At 46.3% G+C, this 27,950-nt stretch overlaps 1 protein-coding gene across 1 annotated transcript in view; it reads left to right on the top strand.

Moving 5' to 3' along the window:
* The window catches only part of dapk1 (death-associated protein kinase 1), a 66,248-nt gene extending 45,685 nt beyond the window's left edge, over positions 1 to 20,563 (top strand). Inside the window, exons 15-26 of the mRNA XM_085295600.1 lie at positions 1,700 to 1,798; positions 1,893 to 2,090; positions 2,236 to 2,433; positions 4,554 to 4,652; positions 7,526 to 7,603; positions 9,467 to 9,683; positions 14,045 to 14,230; positions 14,321 to 14,518; positions 14,872 to 15,010; positions 15,417 to 15,537; positions 15,650 to 15,838; positions 16,192 to 20,563. Coding sequence (XP_085151726.1) covers positions 1,700 to 1,798; positions 1,893 to 2,090; positions 2,236 to 2,433; positions 4,554 to 4,652; positions 7,526 to 7,603; positions 9,467 to 9,683; positions 14,045 to 14,230; positions 14,321 to 14,518; positions 14,872 to 15,010; positions 15,417 to 15,537; positions 15,650 to 15,838; positions 16,192 to 17,487 — 3,018 coding nt within the window. The 3' untranslated portion in view covers positions 17,488 to 20,563. The remainder of the gene's footprint in view (positions 1 to 1,699; positions 1,799 to 1,892; positions 2,091 to 2,235; positions 2,434 to 4,553; positions 4,653 to 7,525; positions 7,604 to 9,466; positions 9,684 to 14,044; positions 14,231 to 14,320; positions 14,519 to 14,871; positions 15,011 to 15,416; positions 15,538 to 15,649; positions 15,839 to 16,191) is intronic.
* The last annotated feature ends 7,387 nt before the right edge of the window (positions 20,564 to 27,950 follow it).

Here is a 27,950-nt window from a genome sequence, read left to right as displayed (position 1 = left end):
AAAGCAGGTCCTTCCTCTCTGCACGTCTCACACTCACATGGAAAAACACACACTTACTACGACTCATCATGCTCTGTTATCTGTCAGCAATTACTCACTGCCTCCTACCCACAAACCCCTCGAGAAGCATTACTTTGAAATGCCCAGAAACACACACACACACACACACACACACAGCTTTACACATTCACACTCTCACATTTCCACACCTGTGGAGAAAACCAGTTACTCTGGCATTTTATCAGCTTATTTGCTGTTGCTATGGAAACAGGCCTTGCAGGGAGAGATGGGATTGGTGCGTCTGTGTGTGTGTGTGTGCGTCTGTGTGTGTGTGTGTGTGTGTGTGTGTTTGTGTGCTTTCGATGCTAGTGCAGCCTTGGCGTGCCTTGCCTGGGCGTCCAAAATCCCAGAAGCGTTTTCCCGTCTCTCCAATCTTCACGAGGTGTCCTTTCCTGTCTGCGAATGCTGAGGCGGAGCCTAATCTGCGCTGCACGCGCTCTGCTGATTACTCTCCAGCTCCCGTACAGGCGTCGTTAAAGTTTCATCTTTCTTTGTTACACAATAAACCCCAAATCACAAGCTGAGGCGTTTGTGTGGAACTAGATAATTGCTTTGTGAGAACAGAGAAGCCAAAGGACCTTTCAGGTTTATCATAACAAGGTGAATCTGCGGCGGCTTTTTATGTAATTCGCCAAATTAAACCGCTCTTTGAGGGTTTTTCCTTTTTTCCAGAGTGACTCAGTCTCTAAGAAACAAGTAAACACGTCGTCTCGCTAACGAGCGTTTACGCTGACTGCCAGCCCCAAGTCTGAAACTCGTGGGTCAGTTTTTAACGAAAACAGAAGCGGAGTCAGAGTTCTAGTCAGAGTCAACATCCACAGCGTCCACGCTTGGTATGCATGGTCTGTGCACGGTCTGTGCACGGTCTGTGCACGGTCTGTGCATGCAGTGCAAACATTTGGCTCTGTGTTGTGTTTCAAGAAGCAGGGAGGTGAGTCCGCTGCTCCCTGTTAACATCTACTGGAGGTTTTGGCTACTATACGGAAAATCTGGGATGTTTGACCAAACTACAGAATCTAAACTGGAGACAGCATTCCCACTTATGGTGTCAGGATCACAGAGGCCCCCTGCTACCTCCACCTGCTCCTCTGATGGGTGATGGAGGACCGCCCTCTGAGGAAGCTCTTTCCCGCTGCTTGTATCCTCGGCCCTGTACTTTCGCTCGCTGCTCTCGGGTGAAGATGGAAACAGAGGCTGTGCCGCGTGTCGTCTCCTCCAGTCTTTCACACATTGTTTTTGTCATGCAAGAGAAAATTTGCACGCGTGTCAATCATCTCTCATCACCGTCTAGCAGCTCGTGCAATCAACCAGCGCCTGGAATAATAAACATTTCACTTCCCGAAGCTGAAAGGAAGGTTCTGCAGGGAATCCTCCGGACACCAGCAAAGCTTCGTCTCTGTCACTGCGTTTATACTTTTACTCTGAGATTTCATAGGAACCGTTTTTATCTGAACCGTCCGACGTGTCACAGACGTGTTAGACGTCACGTGTGTCAGTCAGGTGGGTGTGAGCGACAGACACACAGTCGCTTCTTTTGTTCTTTTGTTTGACTTTTATGACACAATTTGATCGTTTCTAGCTTACTGCTAGTTTAATCTGCTGCTTTGTTATTAACATATTGGCTGTTGGTCACCTCCAGTCCGGCGAGACGGCGCTACACGTGGCTGCTCGCTATGGCAACGTGGATGTGGTGAGCTACCTGTGCAGCATCCGAGCCAACCCGGACCTGACGGACAGGGTGAGCGAGTGCAGCGACGGCATCGGAATAAGAACCGAGGGGTTGTTCGAGGGCCGCGGGGTTTTATCTTTGCGTTCCACGTTTCTGTCTGCAGGAGCAGGAGACGCCGCTGCACTGCGCTGCCTGGCACGGCTACTCTCCGGTAGCCCGAGCTCTGTGCCAGGCGGGCTGCCACGTGGACGCCAAGAACCGCGAGGGGGAGAGCCCGCTGCTGACGGCCTCTGCCCGCGGCTTCGTGGACATCGTGGAGTGCCTGGTGGAGCACGGAGCCGAGCTGGAAACCACCGACAAGGTGACCAGAGCTCAGCCTGATTTATTTTGGCACATTTTACTTTTACGTGTTTTTGTGCGAGGGTTGACTAACAGGTCTCACAGCACACAGGTCTCACCACCTGTGCAGGTCACAGACACTGACCCGTCTGTGTTTGTGTCTCCAGGAAGGCCACACAGCTCTCCACCTGGCTGTGCGTCGCTGTCAGGTGGAGGTGGTCCGCTGCCTCCTCAGACACCGCTGCCAAGTGGATCAGCAGGACCGCCACGGAAACACGCCGCTCCACATCGCCTGCAAGGATGGAAACCTGCCCGTCGTCATGGCGATCTGCAATGCTAAGGCCATCCTCGACCTCCCCAACAAGGTGAGTGCAAGCACTTCCCCCCAGACGGCCCGGATACGCTCCCTGAGGCGTTCCCAGGCCGCGCTGAGAGGACTGGTGGTATCACATAGTTTTCAGACACAGCTGAGAGTGAAGGTGGAGGTGAAGGACCTCCTCCTAACTCTGCGCTCCGCCCCCTCCCTCACATTCAGACACTGATGTTAATGTGTGGGGTTTTTATTTTTCGTCCCGATGCCGTTAACATGAATACGCTTTCTGTTTTTACTCTCCTCTTACATAATCTTCAAGCACATCATCTTCAGCGCCAGCTCAGCGATGCCGGTGTTATGTGATGTGTTACAGCACCTTGATGAGTCAGGCCGAACGTGTCTCTGTCTTATAAAACACGCTCTGCGTGACCAACAGCACCTGAGTGATTGAGCTAGCAGCCTCGGCGCTGCAGCCTTCACCCTGCGGATCGTGCTGCAGATGGGCTGCAGAGCGTTTTGCATTACTGTCACAGGAGTCTTAGAAGCACAAGAAGAGCAGAAGTAAACGACAGCTAACCGAACCACACTCAGCTTGACGCTCTGCAGGAAGTGAGATCCATGAAGTAATCTTCCTCACGAAGAAGACTCCTTTAAATCGAACCCCATCAGCTCAGCTGTGAGTCAGACCTGCTCCACATTGACCACAGTTTCAGATGATGAGGTGTCTGTGCCAGTAATCCCTGCTCTCACAGACTAATATGGTCGCCTCACTTGTGTGAGCACAGAGCTCCGCCCACCTGCTGTTCGGTTTGTGAGGAACGGCCAATGAGAGGAAACTCTCTCATAGGTAAAGGAGTTAGAATAGTTTGACCTGAGAGCAAATGTAGCTGAAGAAAAATAAGACGAGTTTAAATGAGTGCTTTAGATCGTTGTTTTGCAGCGGAGCTAAATGAGGCCTAATCGCAGGTGGAGCATTGATAAAAACACAGGAAGTAGAATATAACGCAGTGTAATGTTTACAGAGGTATGGGCTGTTTTCTGCTGACATATTTTAAAATCGTCTTTCTTCTGATATCTCCTGCCCTCCTCACACACCTCTGAAGCTCTCGTCCTCTCGCCTCCCGCATGTTTCTGATTCTACTTTCTATTTTGACACCATACATTTAAATAGATTCTGCAACGGGGAAGCTTTTCTCGGCTTTTTCTGCAGAAACGTGTTTTCAGCGTCGCACAGGGAGGCGATGTGCATCGGGAGCAGACGGCGCTGCCAGAGACGTCGTGGTTCATGCATTATTCTCAGCTGGAGCTCGTTTCTTTTAAGCTCGTGTGAAGCAGCGAATCACAGGCTGCTGACTCTGGGTCGGTCTTTGCTGTCAGCTGCAGACACCGAGCAGAGAAATAAGAGGGTGGGATTGAGCTGAGCTCTGATTAAATCCCAAAGCTTTTACTGTAACATCAACATCGAACTGCTCTGGATTTATGAGATATTGTGGTATGAAATTGATGGCAATTATATGGTGTTTACAGTAATTAGCGTTGTTTTCAGGGCACTGTGTTCCTGCTCTAATCAGCAGTTTTATTCTTCAGGCCGAGCGACCGCAGCGGGAACAGCGAGCAGCCGATCAGCCCGCCGAAGCACGACCGTGCGCTTAATTAGGCCGAGTTAGCGCGAGGCAAGAGGGGGACGCCGTTCAGTGTTTGTTTAGAAAATGTGATAAATGTTGATTTCAGTGTTTGTGTCACTCTTTTTCCTCCACATTTGTGTTACAGTGACGGCAGCTTAAAGAGAGCAACGTTTTATTTTTGCCAGCTTTCTTCTGATTGGCTGCTCCTCATTAACAGGAAGTGGGTGGGGCTTCTCATAGAGAGATGTGTACCTGAGAAAACCATCAGATATCTGCTCTGTATGACATCACGCAAAGATTATTTATTGATTTATTGAAAAGAACTGAATGTGAGCTTCTTAAAAAGCTTCTGCCTCAACATTTAAACTGAGCACGCTCAGAAGGTTTTGGCGTTTTCAGGAATCCTTATTCGAGCATTTCTGCTCAGCAGCCTCAGTTATTAAGAATAACCTGTAAGTGTCAAAGCGAACATGAATGATTGTGTGCGTGACTTTCACCGTGTCCGGCGCTGACGTGTGCTGCTTCCTCTCTCCTCTGTGCGTCACAGTCCGGCAGAACTCCGCTCCACCTGGCGGCGAACAACGGGAGCCTCGAGGTCGTCCGCCATCTCTGCCTGGCCGGAGCGAACATCGACGCTGTCACCAACGTAAGGCACCTCTCTGTTTTACCGCTCGGGCGGGTGCAGCAGCACCTCGTCATCATCGTGATGAGACTGACAAACCCAGTGCAGCCCTTTGGTCTGTAGGACGTGTTCACACGTGAAGCTGCTGCGATCTGTGACTCGAGTATGGTGGGGGCGTGGTCCACGCCGACACGCCTCATATAGTATGTAAATTGAAACGTCGCTCCCGTGCTTGTTCAGATATTGTTTGCGTGGCGATTGTTCATTTTCTGCTGGGGCTGCAGACGAAGGCGCCGCTCATGAATCCTCAGTAAAACTGGGAAATTCTTCTGGCATCGTTCCCTTACCTCCGCCCTCGTCTCCACCCGGCTCAGCTGCACCACCTGTTTGTTTTTTTAATAATCTCATCCTCTCAGAGGTTTTCAAGGCGAAACCTTCTCCTTGTTTCTTCTTTCTTCATGTTACTGAAGTTCTTTCGACCTCTTGAACCCTGATGAGCTTCCTTGCAGTGTCCCATCCACTTCCCTCACAGTCTCTCGCTTTGAGCTCTTAAACTCTTATTAGAATATTTAAATCCCAGCTGGCAGTTTGAGAGCTGCACCATTAAATCAAATGAAAAGTCTGCTGAGGATTTTAAACATTAGTTATTAACATGTTTGGGGGCTTTAAAATTTCTCTTTGAAAGTCCAAGAAGTAAAAAACTGTGAGTACAACTTCAAGAATGTTAAATTTCCAAAGACGTTTCCTGTAGTTTACGTCTGTGGGGTCGTTACGAGCGCTTAGCTTTGTTCAGGAGATTGTGCAGCAAGACTCCTGTTTGTCACTGTGTTTGCTGCACAAGGCAGAAGAAAGCGAGCAGGAGAAACGGCTTCGTTGTTGTGCAGATGAGATATTTAAGACGAGTGAATCCAAGCGTGGATTTGGTGACTGCACAGAGACGTTTGTGCCGAGTCTGCGGCAGGTGAGGCGTTAAAGGCTTCAGCAGCCGCGGGCTGAGAGCTTTTATCCAAGCGCTCGGGATCAAACGGTTCCACATTCAGCCCTGAGTGGGTTTGACTTTACGGATAAGTGGGAGTTCATGTCCAATCGTTTTAGATCCGAAAGGATTTTTATTTCTCGTTCAAAGCTCAGCGCTCTGAGCTGATGCTTCTCCACGTCGAAGGCCAGGAGATGACTTCATCCGAGCCGCGTCCAGGATCCAAGTGGTTTTATGAAGAACTGTTATTGTGATTTTATAAATCAAACGTAATTGAAAGAGTTATGTCACGAGCTAAAATTTCATTTATGTGAATGTTAATGTTGATCGTTTGAAGTCTCTAACAAACAAAAACACTCGTGTCAAATGTTCGGTACAAGAACTGGACTCACAGTGAGCGAAGAAGCAGCCAAAGACCGAAAGAGACCTTCAGCACGTCAGGGTCGGCGCGTCAGCCTCCATCACGGGCGCCTCCCTGCTTCTCCTGCCAGAGCTCACAACATGACCTCAGTTGTTATTGTGCAGATGTTTTCAGCCTGTTCAGATATGATTTCCAGATGTTTCCAGCGTTCTCCGCCGATATCAGAAGTAACGTGTTTTTGTCCGTCATTGAAACTCGTCTCAGAGCCTCAAATCTAATTCTGCTCGATCCTGATGCATTATGTTCTTTCTTTCATTCCATTGAATTGATCTGGTTCCAGCAGCAGACGATCCGCGCTGAGCTTTTTCCCTCTCTGCCTTCCCGGGATGTTAATATTGTATGGCAGCTGATGTGCTGTGCGCACACTGGGATGTATAATTCAGTGTCAGGGAGGACAACCTTCCACGGTGCCTCTGTGATCTCTGCCTGGTTTTTCTTCCAAATCATTCCAGCCTCTGCGATTTCACCGTTACTCGTCGTTCCCGAGCTTCCGTTTCAGCAGATATTTAGTCTGGGCTGGAAATACTGTGGATGATCTAATATTCCTCACATAACGCCAGCCGTTCATCTGTCACTGCCAGGCATCAGTAGTAATAATCGTGACACTCAGCCATCTGTGTGAGGCGAGCACCGCGAGAGCGTCCACGCGTCTAAATGCTCAGACTTCATTTACCCAATCCAGTCGGCTCGGGAGGTCGACGATGTCGAAGTCCGATCGTCACGACGAGCTGTTTGGGAGGAGGTGACGGCGCTCTGTGGGCGTTTCAGGCGTCCGTGCAGGTTTTCCCAGCGGAGCGTCAGCCGAGCCGGACAGTGACAGATACATGAACGCTGTCAGGAATGTGGCGTTTGTGTCGGAGCGCTGGAGCGGAGAGGGAAAGTAACGTGTGTGTGTGCGTGCGTGCGCGTGCGTGCGTGCGTGCGTGTGTGTGTGCGTGCGCGTGTGCGTGCGTGCGTGCGTGTGCGCGTGTGCGTGCGTGCGTGTGTGTGTGCGCGTGCGTGTGTGTGCGTGCGTGTGCGTGTGTGTGTGTGTGTAATTAATCCACTGACATCAGCTGAGAGACGACGCTGCGTGATGAGGAATAACTGTCATAACTAATAAAGGTCACTTCAGGCGCATCGATCTGATTTACGTGAATGTAGGAAAGCAGCTGACTAATAAATCACTAACAGCAGACGTCAGCGTCGATCAAAACAAAATATCTGCTGAATTTCCTGTTATGATGAACAAGTAAATAAATATACAAATATAAATGATTTGTGTATCTGCTGGTTCTGATCTAAACTGGTTGAACACGTGATGTAAGTTTGGGGGAAACACTCAGTTAAAGTAAAAGCAGCGTCTGCTGAACTGGTTTAACAGGAAGCTCTTTTTTGTGCTCGAGCTCCTTTTTCATTATAAAAACTCCAGAAAACGAATGTCCTCAGTGGAGCTGAGGAGGAGCCAGAGGAGATGTGATGTTTACTAAAGACCTGACTTTTTTTGTTTTCCTCCTGCAGGATGGAAAGACGGCGGAGGATTTGGCTTCGGCCGAACATCACGAGCACGTCGTGTCACTGCTGGGAAAGCTTAAAAAGGTAAAGAGGAAGAAGAAGGCTCAAAAGGCTCGAGTTGGACTGATGTGTTCAACCAAGTTGTGTCAGCTGAGCTTGTTTGAAGAATGAGGCTATAAAAAAAATGATGTGATGATGTGAACGCGGTTTAGGAAGTGCAGATGATGATGATGGTGGGGGTGATGAGGCACAGTCGGGCTTCACAGTCGTCACACTTGGTCTATTTCGGTGCAGAGGTGTGGAGAGAGACGTCTCGGGAAGACGGGAGGTGTTAGATTTTAGCGATCCGCCGGTTTTAGACTTTGGGGCGCAGTTTGCTCGACACGTGAAAGGACGAACACTCGGTGAAAGCCAAACCTTTCATCTCCATGACGATCAGCTTCACCCTCCACAGCGGCGTGTGTGCGTCCGGTGTTCCCGGTCACAGCTACCAGGACACGCTCAGACTCCTCGTCTAAAGCTACGTGATGCCGACGTCTCTTTTTTTCTAGAAAACCTGCTGAGAATCGGTGAAAACATGAAGCAGCAGCTGTGAAAACAGCCGCCGTCTGCACATGCTGGGCTAATCTCAGACACTTTGGCACGTTTGAAAAGGCCGACTTGTCGAGAACCAAGAGGGGGAGAAACCCGGCGGCTTGAAACGAGAACTCGTTCGTTTTAAAGCCGGATTCTGTGAATCACACGTTTTGAAATTGGAAATGAATTATTTTTTGACACGTTAGCATAACCCAGGTGGGATTAGGAGCGCGTTCACATCCCACGTATCCGCTCGCAGCGTTTGGGGCCACTTCTGATGCGTGACTCATTGGATGGTTAGAGAAACGTCTTAAACGGCTCCATCGAGCTGTCAGATCTACGGCGGCGTGAGCAAGCAGCTGGCTTTTGTTGTAAATGTTTCCTGCGGCTGAGTCACTGTTTCATTTTTACAAGAACATTAAGAGCAGTTTTAAAAACCGTCCTCGTAGCCCGAAGAATCGATGATGTTTGGAAGAAAGCGTCTCCTGTAACGCCGCTCACAGCCACGGCGTTTCAATGCTGTCACATTTAAATGTTTTATAACTGAAGTATTTATAGACACATAAGATATGGAACGTTTTGTTTGAGTCACAGGAACTCTCCTGTTCATCCACCAAAATAAAAGCATTTAAGCTTCCTGCGTTGTTTTTAACCACTCTGTCCAATGAATGGTAGACAGACGCCTGCAGGCGGAGCTCACATCCTCAGTTTATGGTTCACCTGCTCAGCTGTGAGATAGCTAACCTGTGCATGAAACTTTTCTCTGTCACCACCAGGGGGCAGAGTTTCACCTGCAGCTGCGATGTCACCGCAGAGCTAAGTGGTGACATTTAGCTCGATTTAGTGATTTTGATTCTCTCTCCCCAACCAATCACAGCAGATGGCCCCGCCCCTCCCTGAGCCTGGTTCTGTCGGAGGTTTCTTCCTGTTCAAAGGGAGTTTTTCCTTCCCACTGTCGCCAAAGTGCTGCTCATAGGGGGTCATATGATTGTTGGGTTTTCTCTGTATTATTGTAGGGTCGACCTTACAATATAAAGCACCTTGAGGCGACTCTTGTTGTGATTTGGCGCTGTGTAAATAACACTGAATGAACTGAATTTGTTGGATGGAGCTGACACTGCTGCCTGTGGCGTTGAGCTAAAGTACAGCCCAGCTCTGGTTCCACATCAGCTGATATCTCTTCAACACAATACGCTGATGTGTATTTTTAAATAAGCTTTTCTGCAGTTTGAAGCTGACATAATGTGCAGCAGCACAAAATCTGATTAGTTGAAATGTGTCATGTGATTTTTGGGGCCTTGTGGGAGTCGTGTACAGGTGTCTGTGACCTGAGCTGTCGATGTCTTCTTCTGTGGTGTGTTTTTGGGTCAGGACAACCACAAGCTGAGCTACATCCAGCAGCTGCGGCCCACCCAGACGGTCCAGCCCCGGATCAAACTCAAGCTCTTCGGACACTCGGGAGCCGGGAAGAGCACGCTGCTGGAGTCTCTGAAGTGCGGCATCCTGCGCAGCTTCTTCAGGAGGAGGAGGACGCGCATGACCAACGCGGCCCGGCACCCCAACTCGCCCGTCAACTCCAAACCTCCCGGTAGGTGACAGACAGGTGGAGTCGCGTCGTCACCAGCTCAGCATTAATGCTTTCACTGCCGCAGCGGTTAGCACCGCCCCCTCACAGCAAGAAGATCCTGAGTTTGTGCAGGTACAGACAGGTGTGTGTCACCTGGTGACAGCTCTGAAAGGCTCCACCCCCTCCAATCACCCTTCGGCTACACATGCGAATGTTGGTTGGGATAAGCAAAGAAAGACACACAGAGACTCCTTCGTTTATTTGTGAGGAGTGCAGTTAATCAGAGGAGGCGTCTCCCTGGCACATCTGTCTCAGAAAACTTCAGCGTGAGTCATTTTATTAAATGTCTTGTTTTATCCACGTTGTAGACGCAGCTGTTGTTGCTGCTCTGATGTGAGCATGAACATGAGCCCTCACAGTCTCGTACTGAGATGCAGTTTGAATCTCACAGGGTGAAATTGATAAAAGCTGATCAGTTCTCCTCGTTATGTCCTCTGGAGTAAATGATAGATGAGCACAAATGGAACAACTGTCTGCTGAGGGAAACCGTTCAGGTGCTGCTCTGAGGCTCGGGTATCTTGAGGTCTGTGAGGTGTTCGTGGTTTTCAGGAAAGTGCAGTGACGACGTGTTCAGTGTCTTGCCTGCCTGCCCTCCTCTCCCCTTTAGCTGCTCTGTTATGCGCCGCTTGCAGCCATTACGTGACGCCCGGGCTGATAACGGTCAGGTGCGTTAGCCGACTCCTCCGTCTGTGAGCCTGCCGGCGTCTCAAAGAGTCAGCGCTGGTCCGTATCGACCGTTTGTTGTTTCTGCAGCGATACGTGACGTGAATCCAGCCAAAGACAAAGAAACACAAGTGTCGATATTTTAGCGTCGCCTCCCGAGACCGCTGAACGCTGCATATTGATTTTGTGGCTTTCAGCCTCGGCGTGCGCTGATATATTCTTTTATTTCCTTATTTGTAGCGAACTTTGAAATGTCGCGGAGCTCCATTAACGAGAGGCCTCGTCGTGAAAGGTGCTCCTCGGTAAAAGGAGCGCTCTTTTTAGGCCTGTTAGCGAGAGAAGATATGAGCAGCTTCCAGTGGCGGCTCCTGAAAAAAATCTCAGGGGGGGCAATTTTTATGATATCGACTAAAATGACCCATTTAACCCTTTAAGACCTACCATAGAACCAAGTTCGCCAGAGCTTATATTATATTTTTACATGCTGTGGAGCCATTTTTGGGAGCATTTCAAGTTGCTATACATCAATACAACCATTATAGCCCAAACTTTAATAATATGTCTGCATTAGGTGCATAGTAATTACATAAATTGCAAAAAAGTGCAATAAACTACAAAAAAATTGAAAATCGTTTTTGTTTTTTTAACATATATTTCTAGTTAGAGAAATTTAAGAGGCTTATCCCTCAAAACTGTAAATACAAAAAAGTTACACAAACTAGTTTCCCACCACAGGAAATTTATTTTGAGTGTCTTCATAGTTTTATTTTTGAAATACACCAATTTTTATATACTGCAGGAAAAACAAAAATAAATATTATAGTGCAAATTTGCAAAATAACAGCATATGCATCAAAATAAACTATTTCCAGCAGTGCAATATGAGTCTTAAGCATCCCAGAAACGACACAGAAAGTCATAAAGTCAAACATAACTTTTTAAAACACATAACAAGTAAAACACAAGCTCATAAGGCCTCGATCGTAAAAAACTACATTTCCGCAAAATGACGTCACTTCCGGTTTCGGGCAGGTCATGCGGTCATGTGATAGTTCGCGCTGATGGACGTAGGAAGTGTTACAAACAGCTGATGGATCGGCGAAGCGTGTTTCTGGAATATCATGTTTTTGTTGCTGCAAGTGATTTTTATGCAGTTTTTGCAAAGCTATATGTGGAAGGAAACTGTGACCGAGGACAAGCTGATGGCATAAGATGTAAGTACAACTCCTCCAGTTTCATATGCAAAAAAAATTATTGCGCTAGCTTACTTGGTTGCAGAGCTACCGGGATTTAAAAATAGTTACGCAAAACAGAGCGCTCCGATCGGCTGTAAAGGGTTAATGAGTACATCAAACAACACAATTTTAATTTAAATTTAAAATGAACAACCATATTCTGGCCATTTGTATAGATTTGTAAAAATGAACATGAACAGATTTTTTTTTTTTGAATGAATGAATGAAAAATAACTATTGAAAACAACAACTGTAAACTGATTGGGGGGGTGGGCTAAATGCGTCCCCGCATTGCTAGCTCAAAAGCACCACAAAACTTAATACAATCGATGATTTTAGATAAAATATGACGGTTTTTATCTACCTCTTCGTTGTGCCTTCTTAAAGCAATCCGATGTCCATCATCTAGCTGCGCCGCTATGCTAGTTTTCCCTAGCACAGCTAGCTTTACACTGTTGTCCATATGAACTCGTGAGCTTTCATGTTTCTTGATTCGTTCGGAGAGGTGCTTTAAGTCGGTTTGTCCAGATTGTGTCCACGTCAAATCACACTTGTCACTTTTGAACAGTATGCACGGGAAACAAAAAAGTGCATTAGCTGTTCCACAGCCTGTCAGCCACGACTTGCGCTGGAACCAACTCCGACAAAAAGTCCTGTTGTATGCTTTTGACTTCTCCTTCGTTGCCTGGGTTAGTTGAATTTCGGGCTTGTCAGGTCCCAACTCTTTAACTTGCAGTTTTTCTGCCATTGTCCTTCTGGCAAAAGGGTAGGTTAGAAGCGATCTAACCGAATTTGGGGGAGGCTGTGCCTCAACCGTTAACAATACCGCTGCCATCGTCTCTCTCTGACCTTATAGCTCACTTAGGCTACTGACTGAGGTAAAATTCTAGAACAGCAAATCTTCGCGCGTTTTCTGCAGGGGCGCAATTTTAAGCGCCCCCAAACCATTTAATTCAGCGACGCTGATAGGTCAAATATTTATTATTTTCCCCTGGCAACCATTTAATGATAGGCTATTTCGCTGCATATCAAGGGCGCTTTGACGAGCGCCCCAGAAGAAGAAAAACACTGTTTGTTGGTTGAACTTTAATGAGTCAGCTGGTGAAAATGTTAAAATACGCCTGGCTGTATATGGGCACACACATAGTAAAACTATCATTGATGAATTTTTTAAAAATATATATTTTTACTCCTCCACATTTGGGGGGGCGGAGCCCGAGCGCCCCCTATGGGCCAGCCGCCACTGGCAGCTTCGCTTCACTGAACTCTGAACCGCCCGACGTTAAACGGCATGAAAACAGCTTTTTCTCTCCACGTCGAGAAAATGAGCGGAACCTGTTGGCTTTAAGGATTTCACTCATTTTACACCGATCACAAAAACCAGGACGTGAGAACATTTTCCTCACGTTTAGGATGAGAGAAGATGAGATGGGTTCATTGTTTTCTGCAGTTGCCAGTTGGTGGAGGATAAAGTCTTCATCATCGTCGTCGCATGTTCAAACTGAAGCCGTGACAGCCGACTGTGAAACGGCGGAGGCAGCTTTTATGTTAGTGCAGAGAGGAAAACGAGACACACACACACACACACACACACACACACACGGGTTTTTCACAAAATGCACATCTAACAAAGGTTTTGGCCTCTCAACGACTGGAATTAAAAGATTTGCAGCCACTAATACTTTACAATCTCTTTATTGAAGTATAAAATCCCATCAGAAATGAAAACATTCGGATGAAATAAACATCTGTTTTGTGGATGTGTGTCCAGATGTGCCTGAGTTTCTGACTTGTCCTTCGCTGTGCTGTGAACAACCATCGTGCGTCTGGTGTTTTCCCCGATTTATCCGCGCAGACGCTCACTCGTCCGTCTCAAACATCTTCTCTCCTCCAGCTCTTTACACCAGCGATGATGTCACACTGATGTCTGTGATCACCCAAAGACCAGGATGTCATTTTACTGTGATTAAGACCTCAAAAACAAGCTGTAGGTGTGGTCCCGAAAATCCAAACTGTCCCTGCAGAGTGGATTCATTAGCAGTGAAATGGCGCCCCCCTGTGTTTGCAAGCGGCGGTTATTTGGTAAAGATGATGCAGATGTGTTTGCTGCAGCAGAGAGAGACATCTGCACTTAATCTGAAATACTTTGAGCGTTAGTCACAGTCGATCGCGCGCTGAAGTACAGCAGAGATCAGAACAACAACCTCTGAGAGCAGAAACCAGCCGCTGTGTCTTTAAACACCATCACCGCTCAAACTGTGGAGCCAAAAGTCAGGATTTATTCCCTGATCTAACAGCAACATAGTGCTGCAGGTTCTCTGCTTCTCCTGTGTGTCCCTGCTAAATAAAAATCAGTAAAAATTCTGCATTAACTGAAAGTAGTCCCGGTGGTTGTCATGGTTTCTCCTCCATGTCTGTGTTCAGTGTCGGTGAGCATTTCCAACCTGTACCCCGGCTGTGAGAACGTGAGCGTGAGGAGTCGCAGCATGATGTTTGAGCCCAGCCTGACCAAAGGCGTGCTGGAGGTCTTCTCCCCCGTGCACAGCGCTCTGTCTGCGGCTGACGAACAGGCCACCAAGGCCATCGACATCCAGCACGCCAACATCCACGGTGAGAGCCGCGAGGATCCCCGCGGAGGACGTTCACGGTTAAACCTGTGTGTGAAATTCAAGCAAAGCTCACTCGGCTCCCTCTCTGTAGGCGTGGGAGATTTCAGCGTGTGGGAGTTTTCTGGAAACCCGGTCTACTACTGCACCTACGATTATTTTGCGGCCAACGATGTCACAGCAATCCACGTGGTCCTGTTCAGCCTGGAGGAGCCGTACGAGACCCAGCTGGGCCACATCACCTACTGGCTGAACCTGCTGAAGGCCCTCACCCTGCCGCAGGAAAGCATCTGTAAGCAGACCAACCATCTACTGCCTTCGTGCGGTCGGTGGATGGTCGACTTTAATCTTTTTCTTAAAAACATCGATATGTTTGAGGTTAGGAGCAGATCTGCAGACAGGAAGTAGAAGCTGCAACGATAGAGAGTCGGCAGGTTTGAAAGTCTTTGTTTCCTGAGTAATTGGAGAAAAATATGAGTTTTCACTGATACTTCGCCAAGAGTTTGGCCTTTTTGAAGCTTCATTTAAACAGTTTCGTGCGAGGCTGTGGGAACTACATTTGCTGTTGCAGCAGCCAGACAGTTACACAACCTGATCATGATAAGCTGTCTACTGTGACGGTTCACAATCGTAACTTTTCTTCAGCTTTCGGTGGTCGGATCCAGCAGCCTCTCGCGGTCGTCCTGGTGGCGACGCACGCCGACCTCGCCGACGTTCCCAGAGCGTTCTCCGGAGAGTTCAGCTACGACAAAGAGAGGGCGCTGCTCAAGGAAGTCAGGAACAGGTGAAGAGCACCTCCTCTCCATACTGCACCGAGCGGTGCCAGCTTAAATCACGTCAGTCACATGATCCGGTCACAGCGAGCGTACGTCTCAGCCTTACTGATCAGACAGCAGATAGCAAATTCAGCAGTTTCACCGCTAACACAGCAGAGCTAATGTTTTGTAAAACCAGATCTAGAGTGAGGAGAGCTTGAGAATCTTTTAATGTTGCTTTGATGTTTATGTTTGAAAAAGTTAAAGTGCCGTCAGTCAGTGGAGATTATGTTGATGAGTAAAAAAGCGAGCGGCTTTTTGTCAAGACAGTCGATGCGACCTCAAAGAATCCCTGCAGAGAATAAATTAGACGTATTAATCACACAGATTTCAGTGATTTGTTACAAAGTTTGGTGTTTTTGGTTTTCGGTCCAGGTTTGGGAACGACCTGCAGATCAGTGACAAACTGTTTGTGATGGACGCTGGAGCCTCAAACTCTAAAGACATGAAGCTGCTGAGGAGTCACCTGCAGGAGCTTCGAGCCAGCGTCGTCTCCGTGAGCTCTGCAGACTCTCACTCCCCGTGTCCTCTTGTTTGTAAATGTCCTCATACCTGAACAAACGTAGCGTGGTCGTTTATTGTCGCCGCTTCCTTCTCCGTCTCTGCAGAGGTGCAGTCCGATGACGCTACTGTCGGAGCGTCTGCTGGCCGTTCTGCCGACCTGGAGGAAGCTCAGCGGACCCAACCAGCTGATGTCGTGGCAGCAGTTTGTCAGTGACGTGCAGGAGCACATCAACCCGCTGGTGAGCCAGGATCACCTGCGCACGCTGGCCCTGCAGCTCCACAGCATGGGAGAGGTGAGTGTTTGACCAGGAGCAGGCAAAAGGAGTCGGTGTTTTACTCCTGAGTGCCAGCAGGGGGCACTGCAGGCTCCTGAATAAACCAAACCAGGTGGTTTTCATCTGTGAGAACAGCAGCAGGAACACTGTGTTCTGTTTGTGTGCCTCTGCTCAGGAAGCTGAATGAGGAACCAAAACTTTATTTATTTATTTATTTATTTGCATGTTTTTCACAGATAAAGCAAAAGTTCCATTTAATGTTGTTCCTTAAATATTTATTAGCTTCTTTCTGTATTCTGTCTTTGTCTCATGACATAAATTTTTCTGATAAACGTCCACGCGCTCACATTTCTCCCTCGTCTCCTCCACAGATCAACATCATGCAGAGTGAGACGGTGCAGGACGTCGTCCTGCTGGAGCCTCGATGGCTCTGCAGCAGCATCCTCGGCAAGCTGCTCTCCGTGGAGACGCCCAAAGCCATCCACCACTACAGGGGGCGCTACAGGCTGGAGGAGGTGCAGGCCCTGGCGCCTGAGAGCGACGTGGACGAGCTGCTGCAGATCCTGGATGCCATGGACGTCTGCGCCCGGGACGTCACCAACCCCACCATGGTGGATGTTCCCGCACTCATCAAGACAAACGGCCTCCACCGGTCCTGGACCGAAGAGGAGGAGGAGGAGTCGCTGCTCTACGGAGGCGTCCGAATCGTCCCGGCCGAGCACCTCACTCCCTTCCCTTGCGGCCTCTTCCACAAGCTGCAGGTGAACCTGTGTCGCTGGAGCCACCAGCAGAAGCCCGAGGAGGACGGCGCCGACGACAACGATGGAGATATTCACCTGTGGACCAACGGCGCCAAAGTGAGCCAGGCAGGAGTGGAGGCCATGATCCTCCTGGTCAACCACGGGCAGGGTGTGGAGATTCAGGTCCGTGGACATGATTCTGAGCGGGCCAAGTGCTACACCCTGCTGGACACCCTCTGCAGTATAACAGAGAACCTGCTGGCCTCCACGCTGCCCGGACAGCTCACCGCCAAATACTACCTGAGCCCTCAGCAGCTGCGGGAACACCACGCCCCCATCATGGTCTACCAACCCAAAGACTTCTTCCGGGCTCAAGTCCAGCGAGAGACCTCGCTCACCAACACCATGGGCGGCTATCGGGAGAGCTTCAGCAGCATCCTGGCGTTCGGCTGCGCTGAAATTTACCAGTGGGGGATTCTGGGAACGGACGTCCACATATCGGACGTGCCGCTGCTGGCTCGCCGGAAGCTGTGCCGCATGCTGGACCCTCCAGACGCCATGGGGAAAGACTGGTGCCTGCTGGCCATGAACCTGGGCCTCACTGAATTGGTGGCCAAATACAGCAACGGGACTCCAAACGGCACCTCTGAGCTGGACTTGGACTCGGACTCCCAGCAGGCCGCGCTGCAGCCCAGCCCGACGGCGGCTCTGCTGCAGGAGTGGAGCGGGCGAGCGGGCAGCAGGGTCGGCGTACTGATGGCGAAGCTGAGGGAGCTCGGCCGGCGCGACGCCGCGGACTTCCTGCTCAAAGCGTCGCCCGTGTTTAAGGTTAACACGGAGGCGCTGGGAGGAGCCGCTAACGGCTACCCGCCAACCTGCAACGGCGGCACATCGTACAACTCCATCAGCTCCGTCATTTCCCGCTGAGGGCTCGCTGTCCCCGCCAGACGTCAGGAGGTCGCTCTGACACGACGGACTCGTGCAATCTTTCCGGTCCAGCTGCTCACACTTTAATCGCTCCGTTTTGTTGCCGTGCAAACCAGATGTTGTGTTTGTGCTCTCCACACCTGTACAGCCGAGCTTTCCTCCCGCTACGAATGTCGTGAAAGAACCGAACGCTCCGAGCTCCAAAGAGGAATTCTGTGTTTTTCTTCTCTTTCTATCTTGTTGTTTGCTGCTTCCTAACGTCCCTCCTGCTGTCACGCACACTCCAGTCTCACTCCAAGGAACAGCGCCATTTTCTAATCTCCACGTGTGGTCAGAAACATGGCAGCTGCACGTGTGGCTCGAACCCGAGGGCTGAGTGTCGTGTTGCTCGCTCCATCCATCGCTTACATCTAATATCAGCTCCCTCCTCGCGTCTGGTTTACTGATGTGAAATTTGGTCGTTCAGCTTAGCGTTTAATACATTTACAGCATTTCTTTCAGAGTGCCTTGGTGGCCTTCTACCTCCCTGAAGAGCACAGCCAGTCTCATTGGTACAAAGCAGAAGTCTTTTCCAGATGTTTGGAGAACTGTGCCTTGTTGATATAAAAGTAAAATGAGTTTCTAACACGTCTATTTATCTGGCGGCTGTCACTAACACGAGGAAGACCATGTTGTATAAAAATAAAGGAGACCTGGTCTCGTGCTGTTTCACTTTTCACAAAAGCAAACGCACACAGATGTGTGGAGACGACACGTGTCAGCAGTGGGTGGAACCATTTCCTTCATGTTTGATTGGTGTGTTTGTTGATGTTCCTGCTAATCCTCAGTTCAGATTTCTGTATTCTTCCATCCAACAGCTGAAACCTTTACAGGTCCCAGAACTTCCCGTGAAGGTCTTTGAATAAACTCTGTCTTATTACAGTTTTGGTCTCCAGTTGGACTTTAAAGTCTGCTGGACTCAGACAGTCTAAGTCAAACCTCACCTTCACCATCACAGCTGCTGTTTTCAGATCGCTGTTCAGACCTCTGGCACGTGTGCAGCTGTGATCTCCCCGGAGCTTCAGAATTGTGCTCAAGTTAAGCATCGACTTGTATCAGATAAACAGATTTCTGAGTGCACATCATATCAAACCATGTCAATGTAAATGTCATTTGCATATTCAAGAGAACTTTTTTTTGCCAATCCAGAGCAGCTTACTTGGTAACAGCAGTCTGGTGTATTAGAGCAGCTTTGCATGATCCACAGTGCAAACTAATGCGCATTTATCTGTTGCTGGGCCTTAGTGCAGCCGCTCGGCCTGAAACAAGCTGGTTTTGCCCCTTTCTCTTTAAGCTAGCCTTCCTCGGATTGGCTGCCCCTCTCTAAAAGTAGGTCAGAATAGCAGGTGGGCGGGGCTTCAGTGCCTAAGATATTAGGTATATCCCGTCTCTGTGGTGTCATGGAGACACCCCGGAGCCAAAACCTTAGAAACAGAACGTTCTGCTTTGTACTCGCATTTTAATATCTGCGATTCCTTTTCTTCCTTTTCCTGAAAACTCCAGGGAAACTTTGGGACCTGTAAACATCAGTGTTTCTGTAAACATCATCTTTCATTCACACAAAGGGAAGCGTAGCCATTTTTACAGGAAAAGGAGGGTTTTCTAAAGGACTGTGTCGTATTGGGTGATGTTGACCTTTCTAAAGTGTAACAAGCTGCAAAGCAAATGTTTAACCCATCACAGGGTGGGCTGAGGACGCCCTCACGCTGAGTACTTTGAATAGAAAGTTTCACTAAAACGCTAAATTCTAATCAGAAAGGTGATTTTTTTTATAATTGGGTTGGTTTCTGTACTTTTGTACTTCTCTTAAACGAGCAGCCGGTTACAGTAGACGCTGACGCCGCGCCTCTTCGATGCCTCCTCATCAGGTTTTTAAAGCGTTATCGCCGGCGCAGGGGCGTCATTAATCAAGCTGCCGTCCGCGGTCAGAGTTTTGCACAGTGGCATCCACGCCACCTCTGTCAAGCTAAATTTGAGCTTCGTTGTCGGCGGGCCGCGCGTGGCTTCATGCCTTCTTTCAGTTTGTCTTTGTGAAGCATGAAGCCGCAGCCCGGCCGCGGTCAGCACAAGCACAGGGAAGCGGCGGCGTGATGTTAGTATTGTTAGCTGAAAAAGGCCAAAGGCTGCTGATGACAGAAATGTCAGAGAAAAGCATTTTCACTTTGTGCGAGCTGGTGTTTTGTAACGTTTGTGCCCCTCACTCTGAACCTGAAGAAGAAAACAGCTTGTTTTTCAGCGCACGTGTGCGTCGGACGGTTTCACTCCTGAAGTTACATTTGACGGATGTAAAGGACTTTTTCAGGACGCGCTGTGTAAAGACGAGCTCCGTGCCAGAGTGCAGTATTTGCTGTCAGCTTCTCTTCCTCCAGTGTTACCATCTGTTCACAGATTTAAACTTTCTTCTCGCCAATCAACACAGCAAACTGTTAGCTGTGATGTAAATACTCAAAGCTTTTTGTTAAGCTGTTTGTTTTTTGCTGAGGCAAAAATGAATGTACTGCACATCTTTCCTAAACATATAGTGACAATAAAAATGAATCAAAGACGCCAACATGTGCGCAGGAACACGAGGAAAGGAAATGTCCCAAACTGATCTGAAACGCGATTTGAGTTTTCTGTTTTTTATTGAAGCTGTTGTCGGAGTTGTGTATAATCATTGCCAATGTTGTGTGCCTAAAACACACTCGTTCATTCCTCTTTCTGCCTTGTACAGTACACGAGCTGAGAGGTGGCGTTTGGAAAGGGAAGAGACTCTTCTGTGTTTCAGAGGATCGTTTTGTAAAAACTGAGAATCACTATGATGAGTTTGTCTTCTCCCTGGAAGCTTCTGCTGAGGTTGAGATGTTTCTGTCGACGAGGAGGGACCGACTCGGTTTTACTGTCGGGTGACTTTTCCTCCTTGGAGAATAATCGCCGCATTGCACAAATCTTTCTGTTGCTATTTATGTTACATCCTTAGCATGTCCTGGAATGCCATGTTCTTAGTACTGCTGACACTTTATAGTGTAATACATTTTATAATAAATTCTTTACCTAATGCCAGTGTGGTTGCATCATTTAAGTGTTCCTAGTAGACTGTACAGGTGCAGCGTGCCAGCACAGGTGGGCTGATTAATGCTAGTTCAGTGACTCTAATGTGCAGTTCGGTTGCTCATATTAGCAGGAGCCTGTCTGTCTGTGTGTGCACACGTATCAATCAAAGGACTGACACACCTGACTTTACTTTAAAGATGAGCTCCAAAAACATCTTTGCAGTTTGCACTGACCGAACACTTTTCAGGCACAACGTTCAAAGAAAGTTTACACACTGCAGTCTGTAAGAAGCTTTAGTAAGATCCAATTTTACATTATTCTGTTTTTTTCTAAGTAAGCAAACCTACATACTGTATTTTTTTGGACCATAAGGCGCTAAGCGAAACAAAACAGATAAGTCAACTGAACTGAACTCGTTCTTGCTTCCTCCACATCCGTACCATCGATTCATTAATGCTGAATTCTCTGGCAGCTGCTCTATTCCCATGTTGTTGCAGTGACTAACCTCGTATTGTGGATGGATTATCTCAGTTGTTCTCCTGACTGAAGTTTGGTCCGTTTACAGCATCCTGCCTTGTGACTGTATTTGTCTCTAACCATCGAGAACCCTCACGTTAACTTTTATCGAGTGGAAAAGTGTTAGCGTTCATCCTCCAGCTTCACTGTTTATGCTAACATAGCTGTGTAGCTAGCCACCATGTAGCACATCATTATATAGCAGCTAGCCAAACTTCAGTAACCCTACAATCGTCATTGCTGTTTATAGCAGAGCTGTACGTTTGAATTCTTTCAGAAGTCTCTCAGTCAGAACATGCTATATCATGTTTAGGTGGAAGCTAGCGAGCTAACTTCCTGCTAACTTCTAACTCCGTTAAATGTAATAAATCCTGTTTTCATGGATGCCTGGATGTTAAACTTAATTGTTACACCTGGTAAAGCAGCAACACTGATCATTTTATTGAAGATGAAAGAATTTAGATAGTTTTTAACTCTCAGTGATGTCGCAGTGTTCGTTTGACTTTGCGATATGAAGTAACGGAGTTTTAGACCCAGATTACTCCGCGAGGCTCCTGACTACAGCAGCCGTAATGCTCCAAGCCATCAAGCGGCGCGGCTTCTGAGCTTACCAAAGTCATACTAAAGCATTTTTTGACTGATTTATATATATGTACCACATAAAATCAGTTCGAAGTAAATAAGCACAACAAGAATTCATACATAATGCACACCGGATTATAAGGCACACTGTTAATTTTTGAGAAAAATTCAAGGATTTTAAGTGCGCCTTATAGTGTGGAAAATACAATATATGTTTGTATATCCTGGTAAAAAGTCTCCAAGATCCATCACGGTCTTCATATACATATACTGGTGCCTGCTGGCCATATACTTATATGCAAAAAGGGTCTTTGTATATATTTTTGTAGTTTAATTGTTTTACTTATGTCATCTGCTTCTGGTTCTAATAATATTGCCTAAATGTAGCATGTATACTGTAAAAAAATACTCGTCCTAGCACAGAACCCTGTGGAACTCCATGACAACCTTTTACATATGAAGAAGACTCCCTGTTTACATGAACACAATGTAATGTGTAAGATACGATTCAAACCACTGCAGTGCCCTGTTTATCTAGCAGGATAAACACAAAGGTGAGTCCATCACCAGAGGCCATAAGAAGATGGTTTGTAACTTAGCGCTACACTGCGATGCACTCTAAATCCTCAATGAAAATCTTCAAATAAACCGTGCTTCTACATGTGCTCAGCTACTGTTGAGGTTAAAAATCGTCCCATAATTAGGTAAGACGGCTGCTACAGTCTTTTAATAATAAAGATAAAATGATGTATGTAAATTTTAGGATTAATTAATAGCGAAACAACTTTGAGCAGTCTTTAAGGAATGGGGCTTTAGAAAAGTGAAAGATTATAAATATCAGCAGTTATTAAAGCTCCTGTAGGATGTGGATGGTTGTGAATAATTTTTTTCTCTAATTAAAAATGTTTTTATTTCTAAAGAAACGAGTGAAGTCATTGCAAGTTGAAGGAATTCTTCTGACTCTTTGTGGCTGCAGGGCTGAAGAGAAACCTGCGGTTGTTCCTGTTTTCATTGATCAGGGTTACAGTGAGTGAACGCTAAGATGTCCTCGTTTTACAGAGTGCTTCTGCTTTACAGAAAAAGACACGGGCAAAAACCGAGAAAATGTTGATGACTGCAGCAGGATTACTTGACAAACTTAATGTAGATCACATCGTGGTGGTGATCATGTAGCTCCAGAAAGTTCATCCTGTATCACTCTGAGTGGGAGAAACGTTTTGTCACTCAGTAGAGACTTTTTCAGTCTCACGGCTCGCCCATATGGAAAAGATATTTATAAATCTTATAATGTTTGTATCTGTCTTGTGTGAAACTTGTATGAAAAGCACACAAGAGTGAAAACAGATATAAGATCCCTTGAAAAATTATATAAATGAATCTTGTATGTTTTGGATACTTACTAAAACAATATATGAAAGTAATGACAAACTGGCCACTTTCATGAGTAAATCATTTTGTACTATTTCTTTTCCATATGGGCGCTGTTAGTCACTGGTGATAGTTTTGGTCATTAAGCAAACATACAGGGAAACCTGCAGTCAGTCATCTGATCGAATGATGAAATATTTCTGCACTGAAACAACATGTCCAGACGAACTGAATCAACCTTCTGGGATTAATGTGGATCAGAAAGATTTGGATATTGCTGTGAAATAAGGGCTGCAGACAGAGGCCTGCTCTTCTCCAAATTCCACACCGAGTTGTTTCCACTCCTCTGGATTCATTGTGGAGCTTCAGCAGCAGGGACGTCACATTAGTTCACCCACAGAGACTCTCACGATTGGAAACTGTCCCAACTTTCTGTGTTGTTAAGAAATATTTGTTGTAGAGAAGAAGTCGAGCTGTTGAACGTGTTTCTGAACCTGTCACCTGATTCTGAGCAACAGCAGGATTGTTTGATTTGATTTGGGAAAGTGTGCCGAGGGTTCTGTTTACAGGGTCTGTGCTGGTTGGTACAGGCAGCACCTGCAAAATGCTTCTTTGGCACATTTAATATCAATACTCTGATTCTTATTCATCTGGCTTCTGGTAACATATTAGGCAAATGCTCAAAGAATACATTAACACATATACAAAGTTAATTCAGTGAACATCAACACTGCCTGTTGTTACTCTAACTGCACTTCATGTACAGTTAGGCCCACACGTTTTTGGACTCTAGTTTTACTTTGTACAACAGCACACTGGGTTTGAAATCAAACAAAGATATTTTAACTTTAATTCAAAGGTTTTTTACAAAACGTTGGATTAAAAAAAGGAGAAATTAGGGTCATTTTAAAACATAATCTCACATTTTCAAGGCCTAAAAAGTGGTTGAACGACTGGTGAACAGTTCTTTGACACAATGAGCAGATAAAAGATCTTCAGCTGATTCCAGGTTTTAATCTCGTATTTGGTTTCTTTTCAAAAAGAGGTCCAAACAGACGTTGATGCAACTGAGTGAGACTGAAAATCCAAACTAAACCTGTGAGAGGGACGGAGAAACCTTTAGGAACGACCAAATCAACAATCTGAGTCTTTAAAACGATACATGAGTCGGATCATCAACAGCAAAAACCTGACAGAGCACAGAAGACGACAGAATTATTTCTGTGGTTAACAGAAAACAACTTCAGAACATCTAAATCACTGTTGAGGAGGCAGGTGGTGTAAGAAGACGCTTCCTGAGTGAAAATACGGAGCGTTTACGACAAACATCTGATTACACTCAAAAACACAAACACAAACATCCATAAGGGCCGCGAGGGTCACGAGGAAAAAGCAGATTCATTGAATCCATGACCTGATTACAGCTTTATCTGTCAAACATGGTGCAGGAATGTTATGATATGGCCATGCGTGGCTGCCGAAGGTCACAGGTCACCGGTGTTTATCGATGACGTGTTGATAGAGGGGTACAGAGCTACGTCTCTGCTCAGCTTCAGCCAAGTGTTGCAAAACTGATTTGCTGTGAAGAAGCACTGTATTGATTATAATGATTGATTATAATCAATAATGACCCAAAGCGCACTGCAAACAGCAAACCAACAGCTTCTCCAGGTAAACAGATGGGACAGTGCAATGGCCAAGTCAGTCACATGACAAAGAAACCATCCAAACGTGTTTGTAAAACTGAGTCACAACTGAAAGTCTGCACTCTGATCACTTCTTCAGGCCCAGAAACCTCTGCGCCTCTCTGCATCTGCTGTGTTTCCACTTCCTCCGGTCTTGCCCGTCTCCATGATTTGTCTTTTGTCTTTTTGTCCTGTAGCGTCTTTTCTCATGTGTTGCTTTGTGTCTGACGTCCTTCATAAAAAGAGAAAAGGAGCTGCTGTGCTGTGGAGTCTGACTGTACAAGTCAGCTAAACATGGTCACTGTTGTTTACCTCCACGCAGTCAGGACCAGATGAAAACCAGCGTGACATGTGACTGTGCTGAAACGTGTCGGTCATCCGAGGATGTGATGTAAAGACTTCATGTATAGACAAACTGGTTTCATTCCTGTCAGCAAAGCCAAAGGGAAGTTTGTTGGAAACAAGAGAAGCATCAGCTGACTCCATACGCTCCATTACATACATGCAGTGCACTTCCTTAATCCACTAAATATTCACCGACTGTTCTGGTCAAAATCAGACGATAAATCTCGTTTTAAGGGGTTTTCAAAACAGAAGATAAAGACATGATGTCCACATAACATGGATGTAGAGGCCTAATCTGTGCCTTCTGCTTACAGACGTGCTCAATCGACATAGCGACGCATCGCTAACTAAGAACCTCTGACCGTCTTTCATGTTTGCATGAACAAAAAGCTCAAATCAAGATTATCATCAGGAAGTAAATCTGAAAGAAAACACTAGAAACAAACTACAAAAATGCAAAACGTCAGTGACTCTGATGATCCCAATCCAGAAACATGAAGGTGGTCCAAACGGGCCTGTGTGACACACCGATGCATCGCTAATTCTTTCACAGACCGAGTAAATAAAGCCCAAATGAACAAATCTGGGAACAGTTAGCTTCTTCAAGATTTTTGCTTCACGTGAACAAAATAAAACATTTTAAGATGAGCAGTGAAAATAAAGTCTGTGTGAACTGTTTAACAGAAACCTGTTTTTGTGATGTGGAAGAAACTACGTTAAAAATCATAATTCTGTAACACGTTCTTATTGGCACAAATATGAAACAATGTAAACACAAAGAACAAAACCAAACAAAAAATAAAATATTTTTAAGAAATATTAATTATGACTGAAATGAAAAAGTGAAGCAACATAAACACGAATAATTAAATAAATAAAAATACATTTTTGTTATGAAAGCAAACATTTACGACTCTTTGCAAACACTCATGTGACCTCTGCTCTTCGTGGCTGATTGTAACGTGCACGCTTCACGTAACGCCGTGGACACACTTTCATCTGACTGCTGCTTTTTCACGTTAATGAGTTGCTCTTTTTTTTTTTACTTTATCAAATTTAATCACCAGTTTTGTTATTTTATTTTTATTTTATTATTTTGCATTATTTTATTTTAATAAATGAGAGCAAATGAATTTCTCTCATTCTAATAGTTTAAAAGTTTGGAATATTTAAATTTGCCTGATTTTTATTTCACATTTCTACATTCGGCTCTTTGCTGCTTTGACTTCACTCTTGTTTGGTGAAATATTTCTGAGTACTTCAGTGTTTCTGTGACTAATGAGGCTGTTTGCACCTCCAGCGATTCCTGGACGACTGCAGACGTTTGAATGACTGTGAACAGAAACAATCACTGACAATCATCAGTGTCACTGAGTGGTGGGCCTGTTGTGTTGATCACTGGCCGTGTGTTAACCTTTGTTTCAGGGTCGGCAGACGCGCGCAGCAGCTGATAACCCGGCGGAGTGTTTGAGCTGATTAAACATCCTAATCAGAGGAATGTGTCGCCTCGATGACAGAAACATTTACAGTTCACAAAGTTCACCCGTACGTCTTCATCCGCAGCATTAAAATATTACACAATGATAAAACCATCATGAGCCAGTAATAAAATGATTCTGCATAATGAGTTTTTTTAGTTTTAGGAACTAAACATAGTTTCATTTTTGCACATTACAAAAACACTGAGAGGCTCTCGTGCTCAGAGCGGCACATCCAAACTCCACAGTCTTTTAATTCTGATCTTATTTCTCATTGGTCCTCGCTGCCTTAATCTTTCTCACGTTGCAGTTAGTTCAAAGTGTAAAAGCTGTTTCACTTCCATGCATTGACTTTGCTACTGTGCTCATCTGTGTTTATGAGAAAATATGTAGAAATCTAAATTTGCTTCATCCAAACCGGCCAAATTTGGGAAACATCTTTGATGGTTCATGGTTTTGTAAGAGGGTGACGCATGAATCTGAAATATTCTTGTGACACAGAAACATTTGGAGTTAGCTTCTTTGCTGGTCCGGCCCACATGATGGCTCAGACTGTGCTGTTTGTGACCCATGAAGGAAAATCCATTCATAAGCCAGCACTGTGTGTGCTCCCCTGCAGCATGCTTGATTGATTTAAATCACATTTCTTTGATAAACTTGTTGGAAACAGATGCTGATAAAGTTATCGTGTCTGACAGATTCCTCTGAGAGAAGCTTTGGGTGGATGACCGCACAGAAAACGCTCGGCCAGTCGCTGTCATGTGTGCCACGGCTTGAGCAACACATTCAGTCATATGCCTGCTGTGCTCAGCAGCAGAGACACATGCAAGGAAGGACACAGTGTTTTTTTAGACTGCTGTACAGTAAAGAACGATGCTGCGCTAATTTAACCGCTTCCTATATGTGACCACACAGATGCATGACAGACAGAGGGGCAGATGTGGATGAATCACTGCTGATGTGTCTGCTGCTGGCACTCTATACTCTGTGTTTGATGTGCATTGCTGGTATTTAACTGTGTGGTTTAGACTCAGTGTGCTGAAACCAGTTTGGGGAAATGCAGTTCAGAAGCATCCCGCTGCAGTAATGTAGGTAACATGAAACTAAAGCCGTATCGCAGCATAAGGATGAAACCAGCAGGAGAAATGAAACCCGGCTCTGCTCAAAGGCAGCAAAACACTCCGACCAGCGTTCACCCGTTTACTGGGTTCAAAGTAAAGAAAGAGAAACAACTGTTATCAAACTACATGCAACTTCTGCTTTGGCGTCACTTTTCAGGCCCAAACATCCATCTTCGTGTTGATGGGCTGCACGAAAGATCTCGGAGGTCCTAAATTATAAAGTTGTTGTTTCTGTAGCAGCTCGTCCATGGCAGCGTTTTTTGCCACGTCAAGTGAGGAAGGATTCTGGACACGGG

Source organism: Mchenga conophoros, linkage group LG12, assembly GCF_057382185.1.
Source record: "Mchenga conophoros isolate Kocher_MC1m ecotype Shallow Benthic linkage group LG12, M_conophoros_male_GT1.1, whole genome shotgun sequence".
Lineage (NCBI taxonomy): Eukaryota > Metazoa > Chordata > Actinopteri > Cichliformes > Cichlidae > Mchenga > Mchenga conophoros.
Note: the sequence above shows the minus strand (reverse complement) of the source record. Positions and strands in the feature narration are given on the sequence as shown.